The sequence below is a fragment of the Columba livia genome, chromosome 17 (genome assembly GCF_036013475.1).
Source record: "Columba livia isolate bColLiv1 breed racing homer chromosome 17, bColLiv1.pat.W.v2, whole genome shotgun sequence".
NCBI lineage: Eukaryota > Metazoa > Chordata > Aves > Columbiformes > Columbidae > Columba > Columba livia.
In genome coordinates this window covers 9,111,629-9,132,774 of record NC_088618.1, presented here as the reverse complement: position 1 = coordinate 9,132,774, position 21,146 = coordinate 9,111,629, and the positions used below count along the sequence as shown (strand labels likewise).

The following is a 21,146-nucleotide window of genomic DNA, read 5'->3' as shown; positions in this document are numbered from 1 at the left end:
TCCGGCTCGGCGCGGGGCTCGCTGGGAAATGTAGTCCCGCCCCAGGCACCTGCACCGCAGCCCCGGGCCCCGCTGCGGGGGTGACAAGCCCGGCGCACGGCCGGGCCCACCCCCGCCCAGGGACACGGCAGCGCCGCCGGGGCCCCTCGGGCTGGCGGGTGACCGGGTGACCCTGGGGACTCTCGCCCCAACCGCCCGCCCCGGTTCCGGCCGCCCCTCCCTCGCCGGGCGGGCGCGTCACGCGCGCGGCCGTGGTTTCCGGGTCGCACATGAAGGCGGAAGCCGCTGGCGGAGGCCGCCGCCGCCGCTCTCGGTAGGTGGCTGGGGCGGCGGCGAAGCGGGGACAGGGAGCGCAGGCCCCGGTAAGGCCACCCGGTGCTCCCGGGGAGGCGGCGCCCCCCTAGCCGGCCCCGTTAACTGTTCCCGCGGGGGGGTGGGCAGCGAGCCCTGGGGATCCTGTCCTGGTGTCCCGCTTCCCCCTGCCCGCCGCAGGGATGTCCGGGGCAAGGGCGCGGGGGGCGAGGGCAGGGGGCACCCGGTGCGGGGAGCGGAGCGGGGTCCACGGCCCCAGCAGCCCCGGCGCCACCGAGCCCGCCCCAGCCAGGCCGGGCTGAGGCCAAGCCCCGCACGAAGCCCCGAGGATGCCCCGTCGAGGTCGAGCCCAAGCCCCGCGTCCCTGGTCCGGGCTGCCGGCGCGGGGGTGGGATGAGCCAGCGCGGGGACGGCGGGTGACAGGAGCTGCAAAGGCGTTTGCAACAGGGGAAGAGAAAGTCAAACCCCAGGTGTGCCTGGACCGGCTTCCACCACTTCGTCGCAGAGTTAGTCTAGAGTCGGGCTGTCTCTTCTGGTGATGGACAACTCCCAAGTTGCCTTTTCGTGCAGAGAAAACCCCTCATTCTGTGTTCCTGGTGGGTAAGTTACAGGGAGGAAACTAGAAAAAAACCCACAGATCCCTGCAGAAACGAAATTAATGTGGTGAATAATATGAATGAATTCATGTTTGGTAAAGAAATCAGAGCTGAAACGTGCTGGAAGAACCCTTTGCTCTCTTCCAGGTCACTTAGTTGTTGTATTTGGCACAGAATTAATTACTTTCTGTTTTTTTTCACCAAAAATTCATGATGTGGTTTAAGCAGTTGATCAAAGCCAGTTCAAGTCTTACTTAGCTGAGTCTCTCAAGGTTCATGGAACATTGGCTAACTTATAAACTGTCAATTTTGGCACAGTTATTACTGAAATAACTCGATTGTGTAGAAGCTTAATTTTTAAAAGGCGTTGTTCTTGTTATAGAAGTCTTTAGGATTTTTGAGGGGCTTTCTAAGAGTTGCTGTGTATAGACCTAGCAAAAGCATCTCATCATTTGATGAGTGATCAAAACTAATGCTGAGATATTATATACTACCAGATGTCTGCATTTCTTTTTGTGGGGGCCTTGGTCAACATGAGTTGTTTGGGTTGTTTCCTGTATTTGTAGAAGGTTTCTAAAGTGAAGTGGTATTTCAGGAAGATATATATATATATTTTTACATAGTTGTTAATGCGTAGCAGGATCATTCTGAAAGAAGCGCTGCTGAGGCAAAGCTTCTGTTTATCTTTTACCGCTCTTCCCATTTTCTTCAAAAGCATGAAACTGGCTTAAGTCTTGTCTACACGTAATGGTGCAACCCAATTGTCTTCTGTGTAGCAAACAGTCTTACAAGTGCCTATTACAAATTATTATACAGTTGGTGAATTATTCCGGTATTTGCACTCCAGTTAGAATGAACATTAGTTTTGCTTTTTAATTTATGTTTGTTTGTGGCATCACATCTGTCTTCTGAACTATTTTGGCGGGCACCCAGCTGCCTCCCCATTCTGTACGCGCCCTGACTAGTTGATCTATTTGTTTGTGTGCCCTCTGCCCTTTCAAAATGCTGGTACATAGCCAGGTTCTGCTTATTTGCATTTGCAACCTTTGAGAGTCAGCATAACTATCATAGCATTTTGCTCTAGTCTTGTCTCTTGTCTGGCTTTCAGCTGAAGCCTGGCTTAGATCCTAGTTCTTGTTACTCCCTATGGAGAGAGGAAGGTGTGGGAAGCCTTAGGGCACAGGTTTTAAACTTCCTTCAATGCACTAAGCCTTCTAATGGCCTAATCTATTTGGACCGCAATCAGCAAGCCACACCGGTTGCTCTGTATTAGGAAAAAGCTCTGAAGAAGATGCCCTGCAAGAAAGAGGACAGAGCTGCAGCTGAGGGGTCCCCCAAACTTAAAGAATGGACCAAGAGTAACCACATAGATTTAATAGCAAAAGTGAAGTCATGCACCTGGATCAGAGTAACTCCACGTAGCAGAGTGGGTTGGAGACAAGCCTAGCTAGAAGTCAGCTCTGCAAGAAGAAAGCTTGAGCATCCTGATTAGCAGCCAAGGGGAAAATGATTCCTCCAACAGGGGCCAGCTTTGTACTGGGCTACACGTGTTAGCAAAAGCATACCCAGGTCATGGGAAATTATTATTTCCTGCTCTGTTCAGCACTTATAAGCCCACAAAACCTGAATGCCATGCCCAGCTTTGAGCTCCATGTGGAAAGAAAAGCCTGTGAGCTCTGTAGAGGACCACCATCCAGGGCAGGAGACAGGAGCACGTGCAAGGCAAGAAGGTTTGTTCAACATAAAGAAGAAAAGGCTAAGGGCAGAGCCAGTTGCTATTTTTTAAACTATCTAATGGGTACGGAAAAACGTAGAGCCAAACTCTTCTTTGTGGTGCACAGTGCCAAGGGTGAGAGACAAGTGTCACAAATTGCAGGAAAAGAAATTCAGACAGGATAAAGAAAAAAAAATTTGATGGTTAAGCACTCAGCTTTCCAGTTATTGATGAAGCTGGAGATTCTGCACTTGACTAGACAAGGCTCTCAGCATCCTGACCTAATTTTGAAGTTTTGCTGCTTTGAGCCGGAGACTGGACTAGAGACCTCCCAAGCTTCTTTCCAGCTTCAGTTATTCCACAATTCTAAGAGAGCATGGGACCCATCCCAAGCTTGAACCACCTGTCCATGTGACAGTAGGCTAAACAGATTTGGATACCCGACACCAGCAAGCTCTAGTTTATTTTGGGCACAGCTGATGCACAAGAAAATATCACTATCTGCGTAAAACACCTCTTTGTAGAGATGTAACTGACAGCCATGAGCTCTTCAATACAAAAATGTCTGCGTTTCCATAGAAACTAACTTGGATAATCTTTCCTGTATCCAGCCATTTCTCTACAGTAGAGAATCAAGGCTGTCAGCACAACTGCACAAAAAAACAAAATAAACAACCCACCCACACACTAGTTAGCATCACTGTATGACATGGATGCTAGTTACAGAAGGGGTGAATAATTGTCTAGGTGTATTTCATACCATGCAATACCAATAACAGACTTCAGCACTGTAAATTATCTACACTATGTTTAAAGCACAGGATCAGTGCATATCTCACCAGAGAAAAAAGGCTGAGTATATCTGAGTATATGGCAGCAGGATGCATCCAGGACATATGCCCTGACCCAGCTGCTGGGAGGTACTCTCAGGTACAACTCAGGTATATTCTTAGGGAAGCAAGACTCTGCCCTTAATCTGAGGAAGGGTGTGCTGTACACCATATGAATTTTCACTCCCCAAAATGTTCTTTACTGGAGCAGCTCATACACCTCCTTCCTCTTCATGTACTGGTCACTCAATACCCTAAAATTAATCATTACCTTAACCCTTGTCCTCTAAAACACAAATGCAAATCAACATATCTGCAATCTTAAATACTTTGTACAGCCAGTTAAGAAAATCTCTAGTCCAATTTTCTCTGCAGTTTCAAAGTGGTTGGAACAAGAACTTGCCTTCCCTTGTTTCTGAAGGCAGCACCCACAGCACATGGGACACCACTTTTTAGTTTCACTGCCGTTAAAGAAGCACAATGAACAGAAAGGGTCCCTCATCTCTTCCACCTTAGGGTCAGGCCTGCAATACTCAGCCACCAAATCCCCCTGTTAACAGCTGACCAGCACAGAGAAACTTGCACAAGATGAGAGGAAAAAAAAATTACTCAGGTTTCTAGGGACTTGGCTCAGTCACAGAGGTAGTTTCTCAATAATAGAAATAAGAGGACAGAGAGGACTGAGGAACGTCCAACATGCAAGAAGCTGACAGCAGAGAGGCTCAGGACAAAGGGAACTTGGCTGTGTAGTTCAAGGGACTGCGCATTCACGTTAGCAAGGGCCTGCGTACAGCTCCTTTATTTACCAGGACAGAAACTCCAGCCTGTGAAAATGGTGTCTCAAGCCCTAAAAGCTAGTAAAGTTCCAAAGTGGTTAGGAAGGAAAAACAGTAAACAGAAGGTTTTCTGCAGCATGCAAAAGACTCAACAAACCTGTCTCTCCATTCAGAACCATACTGCTTGTACTACATTTTGCCTTTTTTTAATATGCAAAATAAAAGTTTGAGGAGACGGGGTTAAATTATTTTCAGCTTGCAATATACAGAGGTTATTTAATAAATTTCTTTGCCATTTTAAAGACTGATGGACACTTAAAAGTCATAACGATTCCTAAATACCTTAACAGTCACCTCTCCCCTACCCAACTGGTACACCACACAAAATTATGCACTTCCACTGTTTATGCTACCAGATTTTTAGACAGTAACAAAGGCACTAAGCACACAGTTAGAGCACACAGCCTAGGAAGCAAGGTACTAACTCCACTGTCCCTCCCAATGAATTTTAATCAGAATTTAGAACAATACTCACAGAAATACACAAAACTATCAGCTCACCAAGCACAGCACATTTAATTCGGAAAACTGAAATGCCAAAACCACCCCACTTTTCCTTCAAAGCAGCCCACAGCACAGCCCCACTAACCCTGCTTCAGCGACCACTTTTTGTAACTTCCCACCCAAGCCCAGCTGCTCCTTGTACAGCTGTTACAAAGCTGAGCACACTCGGTAATCAGCTAAATGAATCTTGCCGGCCATCCCCCATGAGCCTCTACCCTTCTTTGTCTTAAAGGTCTTTTCTACCAGCTCTTAAGACTGCCTAGGTAGGACTTAAGAGGCTTTCCTTGGCTTTTGGCTCAAAGAAGAGGACTTAACCACCTATGTCAGTCAGACATCATAGACTAATACCACAAGCACTCACCTGCAATTTTATATGTTGGCAACAATTAATGAAAATCACTACAGCAAGAATTTTTCTAGAGTAGTCAGTTAGTATTGGTTAAAACTATGACAATAGACACACATACTTATAAAGCCCTGTTTAGGAGAGTACTGAGGTACACATGACAGCATAGAGGTTCTCTGAGTAGCCACAGTATAACTGTACAAAACTGTATCCATGTACAAAAAGAGATTATGAGTGCTGGCAAGTTTTAGACCAGGTACGTTGTACCTGCTCAGTAGCACTCTACGCTTTTTACAGAGAGTCATCACTATCAACCTACACACCCCAAACTGGTTAGCAGCAGATAACTGTGGATGGCAAAATACTCACAGGTTGCTACAGAGAGCGGTGCATTTCCATATCATAGTGGCTCTGTGCTCCAGGCACATGAGGCAGCTCTCCTGTCCAGCTCACCAGTCCAGCTCACCAGTGACAGCCAAGACACAACCCAGGGACAGAAGTTGAGCACAAGAAATAGGGGCTGCCAAAATTCAGAAGATATTAATAAAGCAAAATACTCGTTGGCTCAGCTGTTGACCAGCCAAAAATCAGCTGCAGAGGATAGTTCAGCCATTCCAAGCATCTGTGTTTGACCACACTGGGCTTACCACAGGTCTGCTAGAAGGGCTGGTTTGTTCACCTATGGCCAACCATTGTGGGATAATTCCAGTCCATATCTAGTAGACCTAGCAGTGAGATAAAGTCCCTGCAGACCTCTGAGACAGCCCCATTTGTCACTGAAAGCTCTGCAAATACTAATGTTCATACAGGCTTCAGAATCCCTGATTTTTTTTATTTACTCCTTTTCATAATACTATTTGATGTTCCTGGTTCCAGTTACCATACTGGTAAGATAGGATCCCTTCTGGAGCTTTGCTTGCTGGAAGCTTCACCCCGTTTCTGTTCCTTTTTAAGATTATTTGGATGCAGAATGTATTTTGAATAGTAGCCATCTACAGTTGGATTAAAGGTAGTAAAGGCCTGGCATAATTATGGAGGTTTCCCACTCTACCCTCCATCTCTCTTGGGAAGCCACATCTCCTACAAAACATTTCTTTGCTAACACTTGTTACATGTGTTCAATGGCCTGTGTAGTTTAATATATCACACTTATTCCTCTCTAGCTTCTCTTCCACCATCGACTACGCTATATGACACACTATAATACTGTATCAAAGGTCATGCTGTTTGCCTTACCCAACAGAAGTCTTTGAGTTCAGGAAACAGTTCATTTGTTACATTTACTTCTGCTTTGTGATGCAATGATTTTACTCTCAAAGAGACTTATTTTGACATAGCTCTCCAAGTAGCTGAAAAGATGTAACCTTTTTTGGAGCATTAACTGCATTAGTTCTGGATTGTTAACTACATTAAGCCACACCAACAGACTTAATCTGGTTCATCTGAATCTGTTCCTCATTTGGACCACACCTCGCCCTACTTTGTTTTTGCTGCATTTATTCCCTTCTAATGAAATGGGAAATTTCTGATGAACAACTAGAAACACTCCTTCACTTGCCTTTCTTATTATGCTATCTTATCTTCCTTGCCTCAATCCATCACTTTTAGTATTCAAATCATACAGTAGTGTTTTGTCTGCTTCAAAAGCAGTCATCTTATTTCTAGGAAAAGCATCTGCTTGCCATGAAAAATAATCCATTACTCATCTCTTCAGCTGATGATGGAGAGTTTCTCCTGTATTATCAACCTGACTGTGCTCCCTAGAATGCTGTCCTATCAGAGCTCCTCTTCTAGAGCTGGCTGATTTGGTTTTGCTGGCAAAGAGCAGAACACCATTAATATGCTTTTTCAGTTTTGTTTTTCATCGCATTTACCATACAATGCCATCTAGCTTCCTTTTCTTTTTGACAGTGTAGGGTAACTTTCCTCAGGCAAAGCGATAAACATTTTCATATTTCTTGGTGTCATCCAGAAAGCTCCTTCCTCACTGACCACACACAGAATACCTTGAGTACTTCGAGAGATTTCCAATGCTGCATTCGCTCTCTATGGCTGGCACAATTAAACAATGGCTCCCTTTCTTCATTGTCTGTTTCGGTTCACTGGGTTTGTTCTGCTTTTGCTTCTCTGACTGCTGCTAACCCCCTGTGACCATCCCTTGTGCCACTAAGCTGTTTCCCAGGCTGCTGGCGGAGAACCTGTTACAACTGTCTTCCGCAGCCATATCAGCCAGGTTATTTCCTTTTGCTTATGTGTGGGTTTTTTCTTAATGTGCTCTGACAACTGGATAGAGACTATGAGCTCTGACTGCTGCAACTTCTCACATTCTTCAAAGACAATGGAAAGGGTAAATTACAGGATAGTAGAAGAGGGCTCATGAGATTCTGAGAGCTTAACCATAGACGTGAAACACAATCACTTCCAGACAGCTTTTTACACGTTTCCACGTGCGTCACAGGGGACCTTTCTCCAGTGCCAATGGCAGACTCAGGAAAAGGTACAGAATAGGCCTGTATGGTGCCTACACTGGAGGAAATACCCTCTCTGCAGGGACCACAGTGAAGTGAAAAGCAGTTGTGCATGCTAGCTTGAAGATGTCACAATAAAGAAACTGACTTTGAAGCCTACAGTTTCATGTAGTATTTTATAGGATGATAGGTGGAAATGTGCTCCGCTAAGGAAAATGAAAAAGCAAAGACAGGGAGAGAGGAGACCTTTCAGATTCTGGGTAAAATATCAAGAGAAAGAGTGAAGGTGCAGTTTATATAGCAGCAAAGTTATTTGAGTACATTAGCCCACTTGGAATTTGGCAAAAATTATGTCAATTTTGTTCTTTGTTACAAATTATGCAGAAATGCAAAGGAAACAAGGGGTTCTTTCTGGTAGTGAGTTGGGAAGTGAAACTCTTGCTAACAAAGAAAAGAATCCTTACATGCTACATACTCTGACGCCTGGACTGAAAACCCAAAAGTCAGAATACCTGTTTGAAAAAACATGTTCTACCAATTTGATGTGCTTATATACACCTGTCTGTTTCCAGTCTCATGACTCAATAATTTCTGCAGGGTAGAACTGTCTGTCCTTTGACTGAGGAGTTGGTTTGATTTATTTACTGTGATAGGCGGAGTTCAGAGGACCATTTGTAAAGCAAAAGGCACAAACCTTTGCTGATTCTGTTGTCTCACAGATTTCATTCTGCTACAGCTGGTGGCTGAGCATTTCTCCCTGGGATGGCGGAGGATCAGGAGCTGACTCAGCCACACAAAGCTCAGCTCGAGCCCTCCCTTCAGCAGCGCACCAGCAACACCTACCGCAGCGCAGAGCACTCTCAGGCCTTGCTCAGTGGCTTGGTATCTCTCCGAGACAGCAGCATCCTCTTCGATGTAGTTCTGGTAGTGGAAGAGAAACCTATTGAGGCTCATCGCATCCTTCTGGCTGCATCCTGTGACTATTTCAGGTACACTTCAGTACAGCAGTAACATCCATGTGTCTGAATGTTACTCAAACCTGCAACATCCAATGTACTGTCTTGGCACACGGCTCCTGGATGTAAAATTAGACCCATAAGATGGAGCTGAATGTATTTCAAAATACTAAGGATGGCTTTATACATCTCTCTGTTATGTCTCTACAGAAATAAAGCTCTTGTTCCAGGACACTGAGCTTACCTCCACTAAATTGACTGCACATAGTACTTGGAGGTATGCATAGAGGAGCAACTATCTGAACAGGTGTATTCTGCATAAATGCACTCTGGGTGGCTTTTAACATATCCTTAGCGTTGTAAGACTTTGCCCGTTGTGATGATCACTTCATAATATACAAAAAGCCACTGGAAGCTGTCACTCCTCTGTTAGTGCCTGTAGTGTGACCTGCTGTCCATTAAATCAGGCACTCCCTGGTCAATTTGACTAGCAGTTTCTTGAACTGACTTTATTTTCATAGCGCAAACAAACAAATTCCAAGGCAATTCAGACAAACTCCTAACTGGAGGAAGAACTGCTCTAGCTTAGAAAAAAATTCTTACAGTCCCAAGTTTCTCTGTTTTCCCTCTTCCCCCACATGCAGAGTATCTGCCCATTGACCATCCATATGTACTGGGTCTGTATGTAAGTCCTTCAGCCGCAAATCCTACCTTTCAGATGGCCCCTACTATTGTTCTGCAGAATGAAGGGTATTACTTTATTACATCCTAAAGGCCTGTACTCTTTGTATGTTGGCTTAGAGAAGAGGCAATCCCGTAAAAGTGTCTGGCTAGGTTTTTATTTTTATGAATATTTCTTATGTTCCCAGGACAATGCAAGATAACCAAACTGAATATAGCTTCAATGCAAATCTGCCACAGCACGTGCCATTGTCTTTTTTACAGAGGAATGTTTGCAGGAGGACTAAGAGAGATGGAACAAGAAGAAGTTCATATTCATGGCATCTCCTACAATGCAATGTGTAAAATCTTGAACTTCATTTATACTTCTGAGCTGGAACTCAGTGTGAACAGTGTACAGGAAACCTTAGCTGCAGCCTGTCAGCTTCAGGTGAGGTACTGGGAGATGTGACAGAAAAGAAGCAAGAAAAAAAAGCAACAATGTAAGAAAAAGTACACACGGATTTCTTGTTAAATGGAGGGTTAGGGGGTGAAAAAGAGCATGGGTCTGATGAGACTTTCTTTGGGATGCTGTATCCACTGGAACTAACTATAGGAGGGTAGGAACAGTGCACATCTTATTTGTGCCAATGGCTTTGTTCCTTATATATACTCTCATTTTATACAGCACTCACTTCCACTGATCTGCATATAAAAGCTTCCCTAGAACAGAATACCTCTGGCCTATGGCAAAAGACAGGGCTTGCTGCTCAGAAATTGTTGTGCTGCTCAAGTCTGCCAAGATCTTCCCCAGACTGAGTCCACAGGCATATAACCTCCCCTGACCCTGGCACCAGAGGAAATCCGACCACTAAGGTTTCTGCACTAAGTGCAGAAGATCTGTATTATATTCGTCTGCACACCCACGTTGAGCTGTTCTTTTTTTCTGGAGAAAGGTGAATTGGGTGCAAGTGAACATGGTGATCAGACTGTGAGGAGAGCAGTCATCTTGTGCACTACTTCCTTAAGAGTCATCCCAGGCTTCTGTCATCTGTCTTGAGTGTGAGACAAGTAGTATCTGAAATGAAAATTCTGTCTCTTGCAGATTCCAGAAGTCATTAAGTTCTGTTGTGATTTTCTCATGTCCTGGGTAGACGAAGAGAACATCCTCGATGTATATAAACTAGCTGACCATTATGACTTGAGACACTTGAGTGATCAGCTGGACTCCTACATTTTGAAGAACTTTGCAGCTTTCTCAAGGACACAAGTGTACCGACAGCTACCCTTGCAGAAAGTCTACTCCCTTCTCAGCAGCAACCGATTGGAGGTTAACTATGAGTTTGAAGTTTATGATGGAGCACTTTTTTATCATTATTCTCCAGAGCAACTGGAGACAGACCAGGTCTCCCTGATGGAGCCCCTTAAGCTACTTGAGACAGTTCGTTTTCCTCTGATGGAACCCCAGATCCTGCAAAGACTTCATGACAAATTAAGTCCATGTCCTTTAAAAGACACTGTCGCAGATGCATTAATGTACCACAAGAATGAATGTCTTCAGCCAATGCTTCAGAGCTCACAGACACAGCTGAGATCAGAGTTCCAGTGTGTAGTGGGATTTGGAGGGATGCATTCTACGCCATCCATTGTCCTCAGTGATCAAGCCAAGTATCTGAACCCCTTGTTGGGAGAGTGGAGGCACTTTACAGCTGCACTGGCTCCCAGAATGTCCAACCAAGGGATTGCTGTTCTCAATAATTTTGTATATTTAATTGGTGGAGACAACAATGTAAGTGGTTTTCGAGCAGAGTCAAGGTGTTGGAGGTAAGATAAGGATAATCCTGCTGTTATTTTTATTACCACCCTGTTGCCCATCTCTGAATCAGTAAGCCAGTAGTGCAGTCTGTGTGCTTGCCAGCCAAAACATTAGGAACCGTACAAGGGTCTCACTGAAAGAAAACTAGACATAAAGAAATGAGCCTCATAGTAACAGGAAGCTTCCAGCAGTGCTTGTGGGACAAAGCCAAGCCTGACAGGGTAAAAACAGCTCCTCATTCCAGAGCATTTCACATGGTACCTTCCTGCCTTGTTGAATCAGGCAAGTATTGAAGTTGTGGGAAGCAGTAATGAACTAGGATGCCCTAGAACCCTTGATTGTCTAGATGCTCTTGAACTAGTATTTTCTAGAAGTCCTCTGTGTGTAGTTTTGGTCCCAATACAAAGGGGTTTAGCTAATAAAAGTGATTTTTGAACAAAATGCTGTTACTGGTTGATTATCAAGAATTTGTGTGCACAATAGCAGGATTCCAGGGTCCTCTTATATGCTTTTGTGCCAGGGAAAAGAGCAGGAGGAAGGATCAGTTTTAGATCTTAATGCCCATTACATCACAAAACTCATATAAACCATTTTGTCTTTACATTGTAGTAATTTTTACTAGTTTTTAGCTGGGTTGCCCTTATTTTATGGCATGCATAGTTTCTCTTCAAAACCAATTTTCTCTTTAACTAAAATTTCCAAACCAGAGAGATATTTTGATCTGAAAGTGAATCATGAGGTTCACTTTGAGCAGCAGATATTTAGAGAAAAGAATCAAAGAACCCACCACATATTTAAGCTTTTCTTGGACTCTTGAAGATCGAGATTCAGTCTTTGTGCTATTTTTAGACTGTTTTACCTTGTAGAATGGCTTTGTGCAAACAGAGACTTTGATACATAACCTGACAGCAGTGCGTAAGATAATGGAAACCGTAGGCTTTTATAGCATGATTATATCAGCTAAAATACATCTTCTAAAAATAGAATAAAGCAACTTTGCTGGTAATAAAATGCTGACAGGCCAAGCTGAGCTCAATTTCAGCCAAAGGCAGTACAATAACCCACATCTGTGGTGCTGTCTGGTATTCCAGCAATGATTCTGTGGCTGTATGAATAACTTTCTTTGATCCCATTCTTCTGTTAATACAAGGTATGACCCACGACACAACAAATGGTTCCAGATCCAGTCCCTGCAGCAAGAGCACGCTGACCTCAGTGTTTGTGTTGTGGACAACTATATATATGCCGTCGCAGGCCGAGATTACCATGAAGACCTGAGGGAAGTGGAGAGGTATGACCCTAAAAGCAACACTTGGGAATATGTGACACCTCTGAAGAAGGAGGTAAGAAGTACTTCAGCCACACATGCTACTACAGTTCCCCAGTTCCTGATTTCATCTTTTTAAATGCTTTTCTCATGTGTAGCTTTAAATTTGCTGATATTCACATGGGAAGCAGTAGCCTTTGGATATAGGATAAATGAATATCAAGAACATAGAATAATAATATATGTAAATTCCATTTTGAGATTAGATGCTTATTTTTCCTGTGTGCTTGTTGCTTTCCCATGCACCTTTATTGTCTTAATCATTAAAATGATTCAAGACTGAACACATAACCTCTGGGAACAGGAAGTTCCCATTCCTCCTAGGCAGGTAAACTATGAGCCACAGTCCTGGCAAGATGCTTCACTCCTGATCAGAAGAGATAATGCCCCAGTACGAAGGGACATCATTTTCTATCGACTGCTTAGTTCCTAGACACACAACTGGGATCGGGTAACAAGTTCTGGTGACAATACTTTATGTGATGCAGAATCACATCTCAGTCAGCTAACACGGGACCATTACTCATTTGAAATGTGTGAGTGAATAGCAGTCTTGTGTCACCAGTACCATTTATCCTTCTTGGTTGGGGAAGAAAACTAAGATCCTATGTAATCTTTCAAGAAACTATGCTGATTTCTACCACGCCTTTTAAAAGCTTTGGGTCAAGTGACAAGCATAAAATAATATTTGTGATTTCATAATGCCTCTCAATTGAGAATCTCAGGACACCGTATAAATTTAAATATTACTGCCATTTTACAAGAGGGATGCAGAGGCAGAAGAGGATAAACAACTTGCGTGAGGTCAAAAATAATAAATGTGTGTCGATGCTGAGTCTTTTTATAAAGACATGAGATCCAGTTGAGTGTTACTAAGTAGGATAACTTGCATTCCTGATAATACTGCCTGTATAAGAAAAATCTCCAAACAGAAAGGTATCCAAGTAGTCTAGGGAGAAAAGTAATGGTATGAATTATCTTCTAACCAAGGAAGAATAAAGAATGAGAACCCACTGCAGTTCTGGAAGCTTCAGAAAATCTAGTGTATTTAATTCAGAAATTCACACTTAGAGATTAATCACCTAGAAAGGAACTGTCTATAAGAAAATCCTTCCAGATGTTGATATCTGTGTAACTCATGAAGAATGTCACTCCTTTAATATCTATTCCATACTTTGAAGCTGGGACAAATACATAAAACCATACCTCAACCTCTTGCTTTCCCATGTGGTGATACAGGTATACGCACATGCCGGAGCAGCACTGGATGGGAAGATGTATATTACCTGTGGGAGGAGAGGAGAAGACTATTTGAAGGAGCTACAATGTTACGACCCAAAGACTGACCGCTGGGAAGTTTTAGCAGATGGTCCGGTGAGGCGGGCTTGGCATGGGATGGCTGCACTGCTGGGAAAGCTCTATGTGATCGGAGGAAGCAATAATGATTCTGGCTACAGAAGGGATGTTCACCAGGTGAGAGCATGTCATACCTGTGTCTTTCCTGGAAGAGTCTTTCTTATGGATGCTTGCACTCCGATGTGTTATAATGTCTTTCTCCAACTAAGTAAGCAAATAAAACGGCCCAGCATAGCTCCCGCACCACCTCTCCCCCACTCAATTGCAATGATTTATTTATTGCTGTCTTGAACGCATTGCCTAAACCACAAAGAATTAAAGCTCCATCACCTGGAATTCCTATCAATTTTAAAACAACTTTGATAGACAACATTCACTGGCGTACACATACCCAATAAATAGCACATCAACTAAATTTACTTTACATTGTCTTCTCACATGCAATTTTTTCTAAGTTGAAGACTTAGATTACCAATGTGTAATTGCTGGACAGAGTTATTAAGGATATGTTAGATCGCAATTGTATAATGCAATTAAATACAGAGTACCTGATGGTAAGTGATGTCTGGAGAGAATTCTCTTGAGTCTTCTTCCAGCTTCTAGAACTGCTAGAGACGTGAAAAAAAGGCACAAAAAGGAACTGCTCTTATAAAGCCAATGAAGATGGCAGAATTAAATCTAGCTGAAAAGTGTATCTGAATGATAAAAAAGGTGCTTACAAAGAGAAGCAGTTATCTAACTAGGTACCTAGTGAAATCTAAAACTTCCCAACATATGGTGCAGAGACAGCTTAGCAGATTTGTCATATTTGTACATTCCAGCACATTTTTGCCTAATGCAAACAGATGCATTATGTCTGAGCTTATATTACCATGTGTCCCCATCTCTTTCACTTTTGTGTACACTTTTTGAATGGCATACAGCTGTTACCCCAGCAGCAGCATCAGAAGTTGTGATTCAAAGCTATATGGCAACTGTGCAGATTTTTCTGCTGAGTACTGTACTTCTACTACACAGTGATATGCTCTCTCCATTATCAACACCCTGTCAAAAGACTGATGATATCGCATGACTTCCTACGTAGTTTGCCATATGGCCAGGCTCTGTCACTAAGATACAAGTTCATCTTTGGCTAATCTTTCTCTTTTCTTTTTTTCACAGGTTGCCTGCTATACACCAAGCACTGATCAGTGGACAAATGTATGTCCACTTCCTGCAGGACATGGAGAGCCAGGAATTGCAGTCCTAGACAACAGGATCTATGTCTTGGGAGGCAGATCCCACAACAGAGGAATCCGCATGGACTATGTCCACATTTACGATGCAGAGAGGGACTGTTGGGAGGAAGGACCCCAGTTGGAGGATGATATTTCTGGGATGGCTGCCTGCGTCCTCACTTTGCCCAGGGCTATTTTAATGGAAACAGAGAAATGGTTCTCAGAATGGCACGCAGACCGCGTGAAGTATCACCTTGACTTTCCATCGGAAGTTATGAGTGTATCAGACTGGGAGGAATTTGACAATTCAAGTGAAGATTAGAAGACTTTATTATTTATTTTTTTGCCAGTGGATGAAGAAATTAAGGCTTGGAGAAAATATTTAGAGATTTTATATGTCTTTCCTATATACATAAATCAGTATTTAAAGGTTTGAAAAATAAGTGTTCTGCACAAAATGCCATTCACAGTCAATATCTGCCGATCTGCAAGTGTTCCGCACAAAATGCCACTTACAGTCAGTATCTGCCTGCCTGCCAGAAAGCAGCATTTTTAAAGTAACCACAGAACTGCCATTTCCCCCCCCAGTTAAAGGACAGAGGTTCTTTTCCTTTGAAGGAGACTTTTCTCAACCTTCAGCATGGACAGGAAAAAAAAAGGCACAGAAGGCTCAGCTTGACCAGCTTCTTTCCTTCCGGCTTTTAGCTTGAAATAGCTTTGTGAGATTTTTTTTTTTCCTTTTCTTTTTGGTAATAAAACTTCCTAGCCAGCTTAGCACAGGAAGGTCACACTTCGTGTCTCCCTCCTGTGCCAGGTGTCAGACAGCTTGATTGGGTTTTCAGCAAGATGGAACATACAGAAACAGGAACAGTAGCGAGTAAGTCTGAACCTTCATCTCATCTGGGCATGCAGCCATCTTTGTAACTGGGTTAGAGTCTGAGAACTGACACCCACTCCTGAACTTCTATACTGCAAGTTCTGTCAACACAGTGGAAAGAAGATTTCTAGAAAAAGCCCTCTGTACAGAGTATGGCAGTCTCGTCAGTCAACTGTCAGACACATTTGTTCAGAAGCATAAATTAATAAATCCTTGTCAGAACTTTTTAACTACTGTCTCAGTTTTATTAACCATGATGGGAGTCTGAAAGTTACTGAGCTTAATTAGGTCCTATAGTACCACATTAGCATCAGTGAAGTTTCACCAGCTTAGGAGATGGGCAATTTTTTTTCACTATTTCATTATATGCCTTAGAAGAGGATAAAGACAGTGGAATTGGTTTGTCACAGCATATGAAAAAAAATAATAATGAGATAACTAGAGGAATTGAAGATTACACTGGTCCACGGCCTTGCAGTAGCTGAACTAATGCCAGGAACATAATACAGAATTACTACAGCTGAGAAAGATAAGGCATAGTAAATCCTTCAAGAGGCCTTAAAATAATTGGCTTTCAACTACCATTTGCTTAACATTAGTTTAGAAGCTGATTTAAAATCTGAACCAGTGCAATGCCTGAATAGTACAGGATCCTTTCTCTTGGAGGGGCAGGAAGTTATCAGTGCCACAGAAAACCCATGACAAACTACCAAGAGCTTTTAAGTCTTGTAGCTGTAAAGGGATTGCAGGAGAAGGACAAAACCAAAGTGACAATCAGAATGGTATGATACTAGTCAAGTATCATCACATCACAACAAATACTGCATACTGACATGCTACTTTAGAGAAATGGAAGAAGTTGCTGGATATCACCATTACACAGGGATATTTTGTTTATGAAAACAGGGATGATTTCAGAACGGAGCTAGATGACTCTGCATTAGTAGTCTGGGCTTCTGGAAAAGATTCAAGAGTGTTTTGCACACTTTGTTTAATAAGCCCAACTGATTTTGCTTGGTAAGGGGGGCGTTTGTTAGATTTCTGCCTAACACTGCCAGCTCTCACCTCAATTCCTGAACCTTTGCCAAGTGGCAAGTAAAAGACCTGGTAACTGCAGGAAACCCCAATTATGAGCTTCCTCAGAAAATCTTTTTTTGATAATAAACTCTGAACTGCATGTGGAGTCTGGAAATACAGACTTTATTAAACTACAATATTGGAGACTGGTGAATATTCCTATTTTGCACACAGAGTTCCTTTTAACCTGTAGGAACGCAGCGTAGCTGTCAGACGTAAGGACAGGTGTCTCTGACCCGGACATCACTAGAAACACTCAGACTTCCAGTGTTGCAGTGGCAATTTGTTTTGTCTGCAAACAACCAGTGATTCAAGACTTCTAGTGGTCCAGGTCATATTCTAGATGCAGTTATCCTAACTAAACCCAGACACCTAACTTAAGTCTAATGCTTGCAGCACATTTGCCATTTCCACTCCTCAACAGACCAGAGATACCCTATGTTTCTACAAGAGAAAATGTTATTTGGCCTCTTTCACAATTAAAAAAAAAAGTATTCATTCATTGTCTGGCTTCTTTTCCTATGTATACCACTAGAGGGTATTACTTACTATTACACATAACCAAGCTGATAGGCTAATTCTTAGATTACATAGGAGAATATAAGATATGCATGAGTAATTATTAAGCTAAAGAAACTTTTCGAGAACACTTATGCGTTATTCTGGGGTTTTTTTCCAGCTTCTACCCTATCACTCTTTCTTTGTTTGAATACTGATTTTTAGATAGTCAGGTGATCTGTATTTCCATTTTTAAGAATGCTGTGATTGCATTATTTATTAAATGTTGCAGCTGTATGCTGTGCACAGCAAATCAATATAAGGCTTAGAATGCAATTACAAGGAAACGACTTTTCCTTAAAGCAGATCACCTACCTTTTTGGGGGGTTGGTTGTTTGGTTTGTTATTTCTTCTTTTTTTTGTTACAGTTATAATACCCCTAAGTAACATAAACTAAACCTAAGGGCAGGTATTATATATTTTGATCTGATAAAAACATCTGTTGACTGTTGAAAGTTATGGTATGCACTATCTTACTTGCATGTATTTTGTCCAGGTGAAAAAACACAGTTTATTTTAGCTCAAACCATCCTAATAATTTATCAGCAGCTCATTTTAGTCCAGCACGTACCTTTTCAAACTAACACATAGGCTAAACAATAATAAAATTGCTTTGCTTTAAAATTGGCAATTTTATCTAACTCAGCAGATATAAAGCACTTTGTTCTTCTTGTTTCCTAGCTACCTCTATAAATTAATTGCAGGAAATATTACAGATTGATACACAGAGCTATAATTATCAATAGTTTCCCTATCAAGAATGATGCTTCAGGAACTCAGCCTTCAAGAGCCCACTTAAACTTCGTTTTTTCTCAAGAAATACATGTACTTATATGGATATTTTTAGGCTATTTTTTTTTTTATTTATAAATTCTCTAATCTCCTAAATATGTCGGTCTTGTATCTTACAGTAGAAAGCATTAATTTTTTACAGCAAGTCCTCAGAGACAGTATAGCACAAGACATTGTGGACAATGGACAATGAACTAAGAAAGCTTTAAGCTATTTCTGGTCTGTCAGAGAACAGCCAAACAACTCTTCCAGAACTGAGCAATCAAAATACCAACACTTAAACTGCCAATACATTAGGAAGTCCAGAAGAATAATAATTAGGTTTCTTGATGATCTATTTTCCTATTTCCTGCCAGCACAGAGGTAAAGCTATACAGGCATATTTGCTAGATTGGTAATTAGTGGACTTATATCCTGAAGTATTTCAGACTTCCACATTTGGAGAAGTGATTATGATCGCTTCAGTTTTTGTTTCATAACTGCTTTCACTAACGTATTTCTTCTCCAGCTGTCCACCTCCAAATCCAACACATCCTTTCCCATTTCCTCATGGTTTAAATTAGGGTTGTTAATTTTGCATTGGAACGATACCCAGTGCTTGGTTAGAAACAAATAAGGATTCTCATTCTATACCCTTGACAGAAATCTACTTCTCCTCACTTAGAGACCAGCCACATGTACAATTTCTTTGGCATTCAGCCCAACTGATGGGGTCAGAAGCTTCTGGCAAAACGAAGGAGCAGCTGGGAATGGGGAAAGAGGGATGGGACCTTCTCAGGGGAATATTCTGCCAACTGAGCTTTTATTTCATCAGCAGCTGATGCACTTTCAGAGCTCCCCACCTCCTCAGTTGTGCTATAACTATCTGGCCATGCTCTGAGGGTGGCAGCTGCCAACAGGTAAGACAAAGAGCATAAATGTATTTACATGTAATAAAAAGGCACCATAAATTTATCCAGCTTCCTAAACCAAATGCAGTTGTATGGATGTAATACACCTGATTGTCTGTAGTCTAGGAAGTTGAAGCCCAATCTTACCGGGTAACATTCATGATCTTGAACAAGCCACCTCTTTGTGATATGTAAGTAGGACATTTACCTAAAAGGTCTGGTCTAGTTCAACCACAGTTCCTGAAACTGAGGAGGGAATTACTTGAAAGATGCACACACCCTGCATGAACACAAGTTCCGAACAGCTAATTTTGGCAGCTCCTTCCAAACTGAAAACCTCCCCGTGCCTTAGATGGGAACGTGGGTGTTCTGGTTCTCCGGCATCAGCCCAGCCCCATGCAATACTGCACAAAAAATGGTTTATAATTAAATACTATTTATTCCTGACATGTTTCAGCTCTTTGAAGATGTTAGTATTATCCGTATAAAAGGGAGGCAAAATCACTATGTATTTGGCATATATTTGATTTTTATTATAACAAAAATTATAATTCAATAAAATGCAGCAGTAGGAATTTTAATTTCCTTTTTATATACTATGTGTTACTTATTCTACTGCTAACTTGTGGCTTTTGTAATAATTTTTAAACATTATTTAGCACGTTTTTACAAGTCCAAATACTATCTTTTAATCTGTATTTTGGCCGTGGCCAAACAGAAAACAATCCAAACCTGTCCAAATGACAGAAGAAAAGGTAACAACCTTCACAATCTGTTGTAGCCCACATGTGCTTAAAACTGATTTCACTGGCAGATACAAGCACTTAAACCAGTAGAAACTATAGCTACTAAGTAGGCTTCCCTAGCAATGGATGAACTATTTTTGCACAGATGTGAATTTTCAGATGGTATTATTAATCTCTGGGTTGGCTATTCTGCTAGTATTGCTGTACATGACTAAACAGCTGTTGTTTTCCACCCAGGAGACGGCTGTATTTCAGCAGCTGGTGAAGTGATACCTGTACTCAGAGCCTACTTTAAGATCATTTCGTGTTAGTGATGTTGAGACTTTCCAGGATGATACTGTGTAAAACATAAGAATGACACTGGATGTGTCTTCCATTTTAGATTATTTGAACTCTGCTAAATGTCTACGGAGACACAGCCCCTATGTCCCAATCCAAACACCAAGTTGACACTAGTTGCCAATGTAGGAAGAAAAACAAAGAGAAAAAAAATGACCGTGTTGTGACTGAGCTTTCGGAAAAGGCAGAGCATTAAAGAAAGCAAAGCTGGAATAAGACCCCACAACAGTCCAGGCAGGCACTTCAAGACAGTCATCTTAAATCTATTTATCCACTTCAAATGGGTGGTTTTTTTGCTTTCAAGTGCTGCTTCATTTCACGTTGCCAGCCCCAAAGCAAAACAAACAAAAAAACGCCAACAAAATCAAAAGCACAAATTAAACAAAGTCACAAGGCTGTGCTAAAATCACACTATTTGCAAAGGTTTCTAGCACACCTGGGGAATTAGCACAGTTACTTTTTCATGCCCTCTCCTGTTGCAGCCGGACAGACCGACGGCCACCGCCAGCCCTCCCAAACGCGCCTGGGACCGCGCCAAGGCCCGGCCTGAGCGCACCGCGCCAACCTCCCTCTGAAACTCAAACAGCTCACGCTGCACCACGTACCAGGCGCTCGCCCAGGCGCTGCCCGGGAGGCTGCTGAGTCCTTTCCGCGGTTTCCTTCCTCTTCAGCCGCTGCAACACCATCTTTCCTCACGCCCGCACCCTGAGGCAGACGGGGCTTTGACCCCGATATCTGGGAACAAGGCCATAAGAACACAGGAAACTGTCTCGTTGGGTGCCTAGGAGGTTATCTCGAGATCAGAGGTTATTGAAGCGGTCCATTTTGTTCCTTAAAAAAAAATGTAATCAACTAATCAAACAATAAAACCCCGGGGAAGGTGCTCTCGGTCTCCAAACCGCCCGCGGTCAGGCTGCCTGGAGGTGTGG

The 21,146-nt window shown here is 42.5% G+C and overlaps 2 protein-coding genes across 10 annotated transcripts in view; one reads left to right on the top strand and one right to left on the bottom strand.

The window, feature by feature from the left end:
• The window catches only part of MED15 (mediator complex subunit 15), a 42,718-nt gene extending 29,070 nt beyond the window's left edge, over positions 1-13,648 (bottom strand). For both annotated transcript variants that reach the window (XM_065033710.1, XM_065033712.1), the window contains exon 1: positions 13,572-13,648. The gene's annotated coding sequence lies outside the window, so the exon portion shown is untranslated. The remainder of the gene's footprint in view (positions 1-13,571) is intronic.
• On the top strand, positions 125-16,045 carry KLHL22 (kelch like family member 22). 8 transcript variants are annotated; one of them, XM_065033714.1, is made up of 7 exons: positions 125-313; positions 8,326-8,595; positions 9,508-9,673; positions 10,328-11,046; positions 12,189-12,381; positions 13,605-13,838; positions 14,883-16,045. In XM_065033714.1, the coding sequence occupies exons 2-7, from the start codon at positions 8,369-8,371 to the stop codon at positions 15,258-15,260; spliced, it is 1,917 nt and encodes a 638-aa protein (XP_064889786.1). In that variant the 5' UTR covers positions 125-313; positions 8,326-8,368; the 3' UTR covers positions 15,261-16,045. The 8 variants fall into 8 exon arrangements, with proteins under 8 accessions (XP_064889786.1, XP_064889787.1, XP_064889789.1 ...); XM_065033715.1 differs by having other exon boundaries at positions 156-313; positions 8,343-8,595; XM_065033717.1 differs by having other exon boundaries at positions 245-313; positions 9,432-9,673.
• Positions 16,046-21,146: the final 5,101 nt, after the last annotated feature.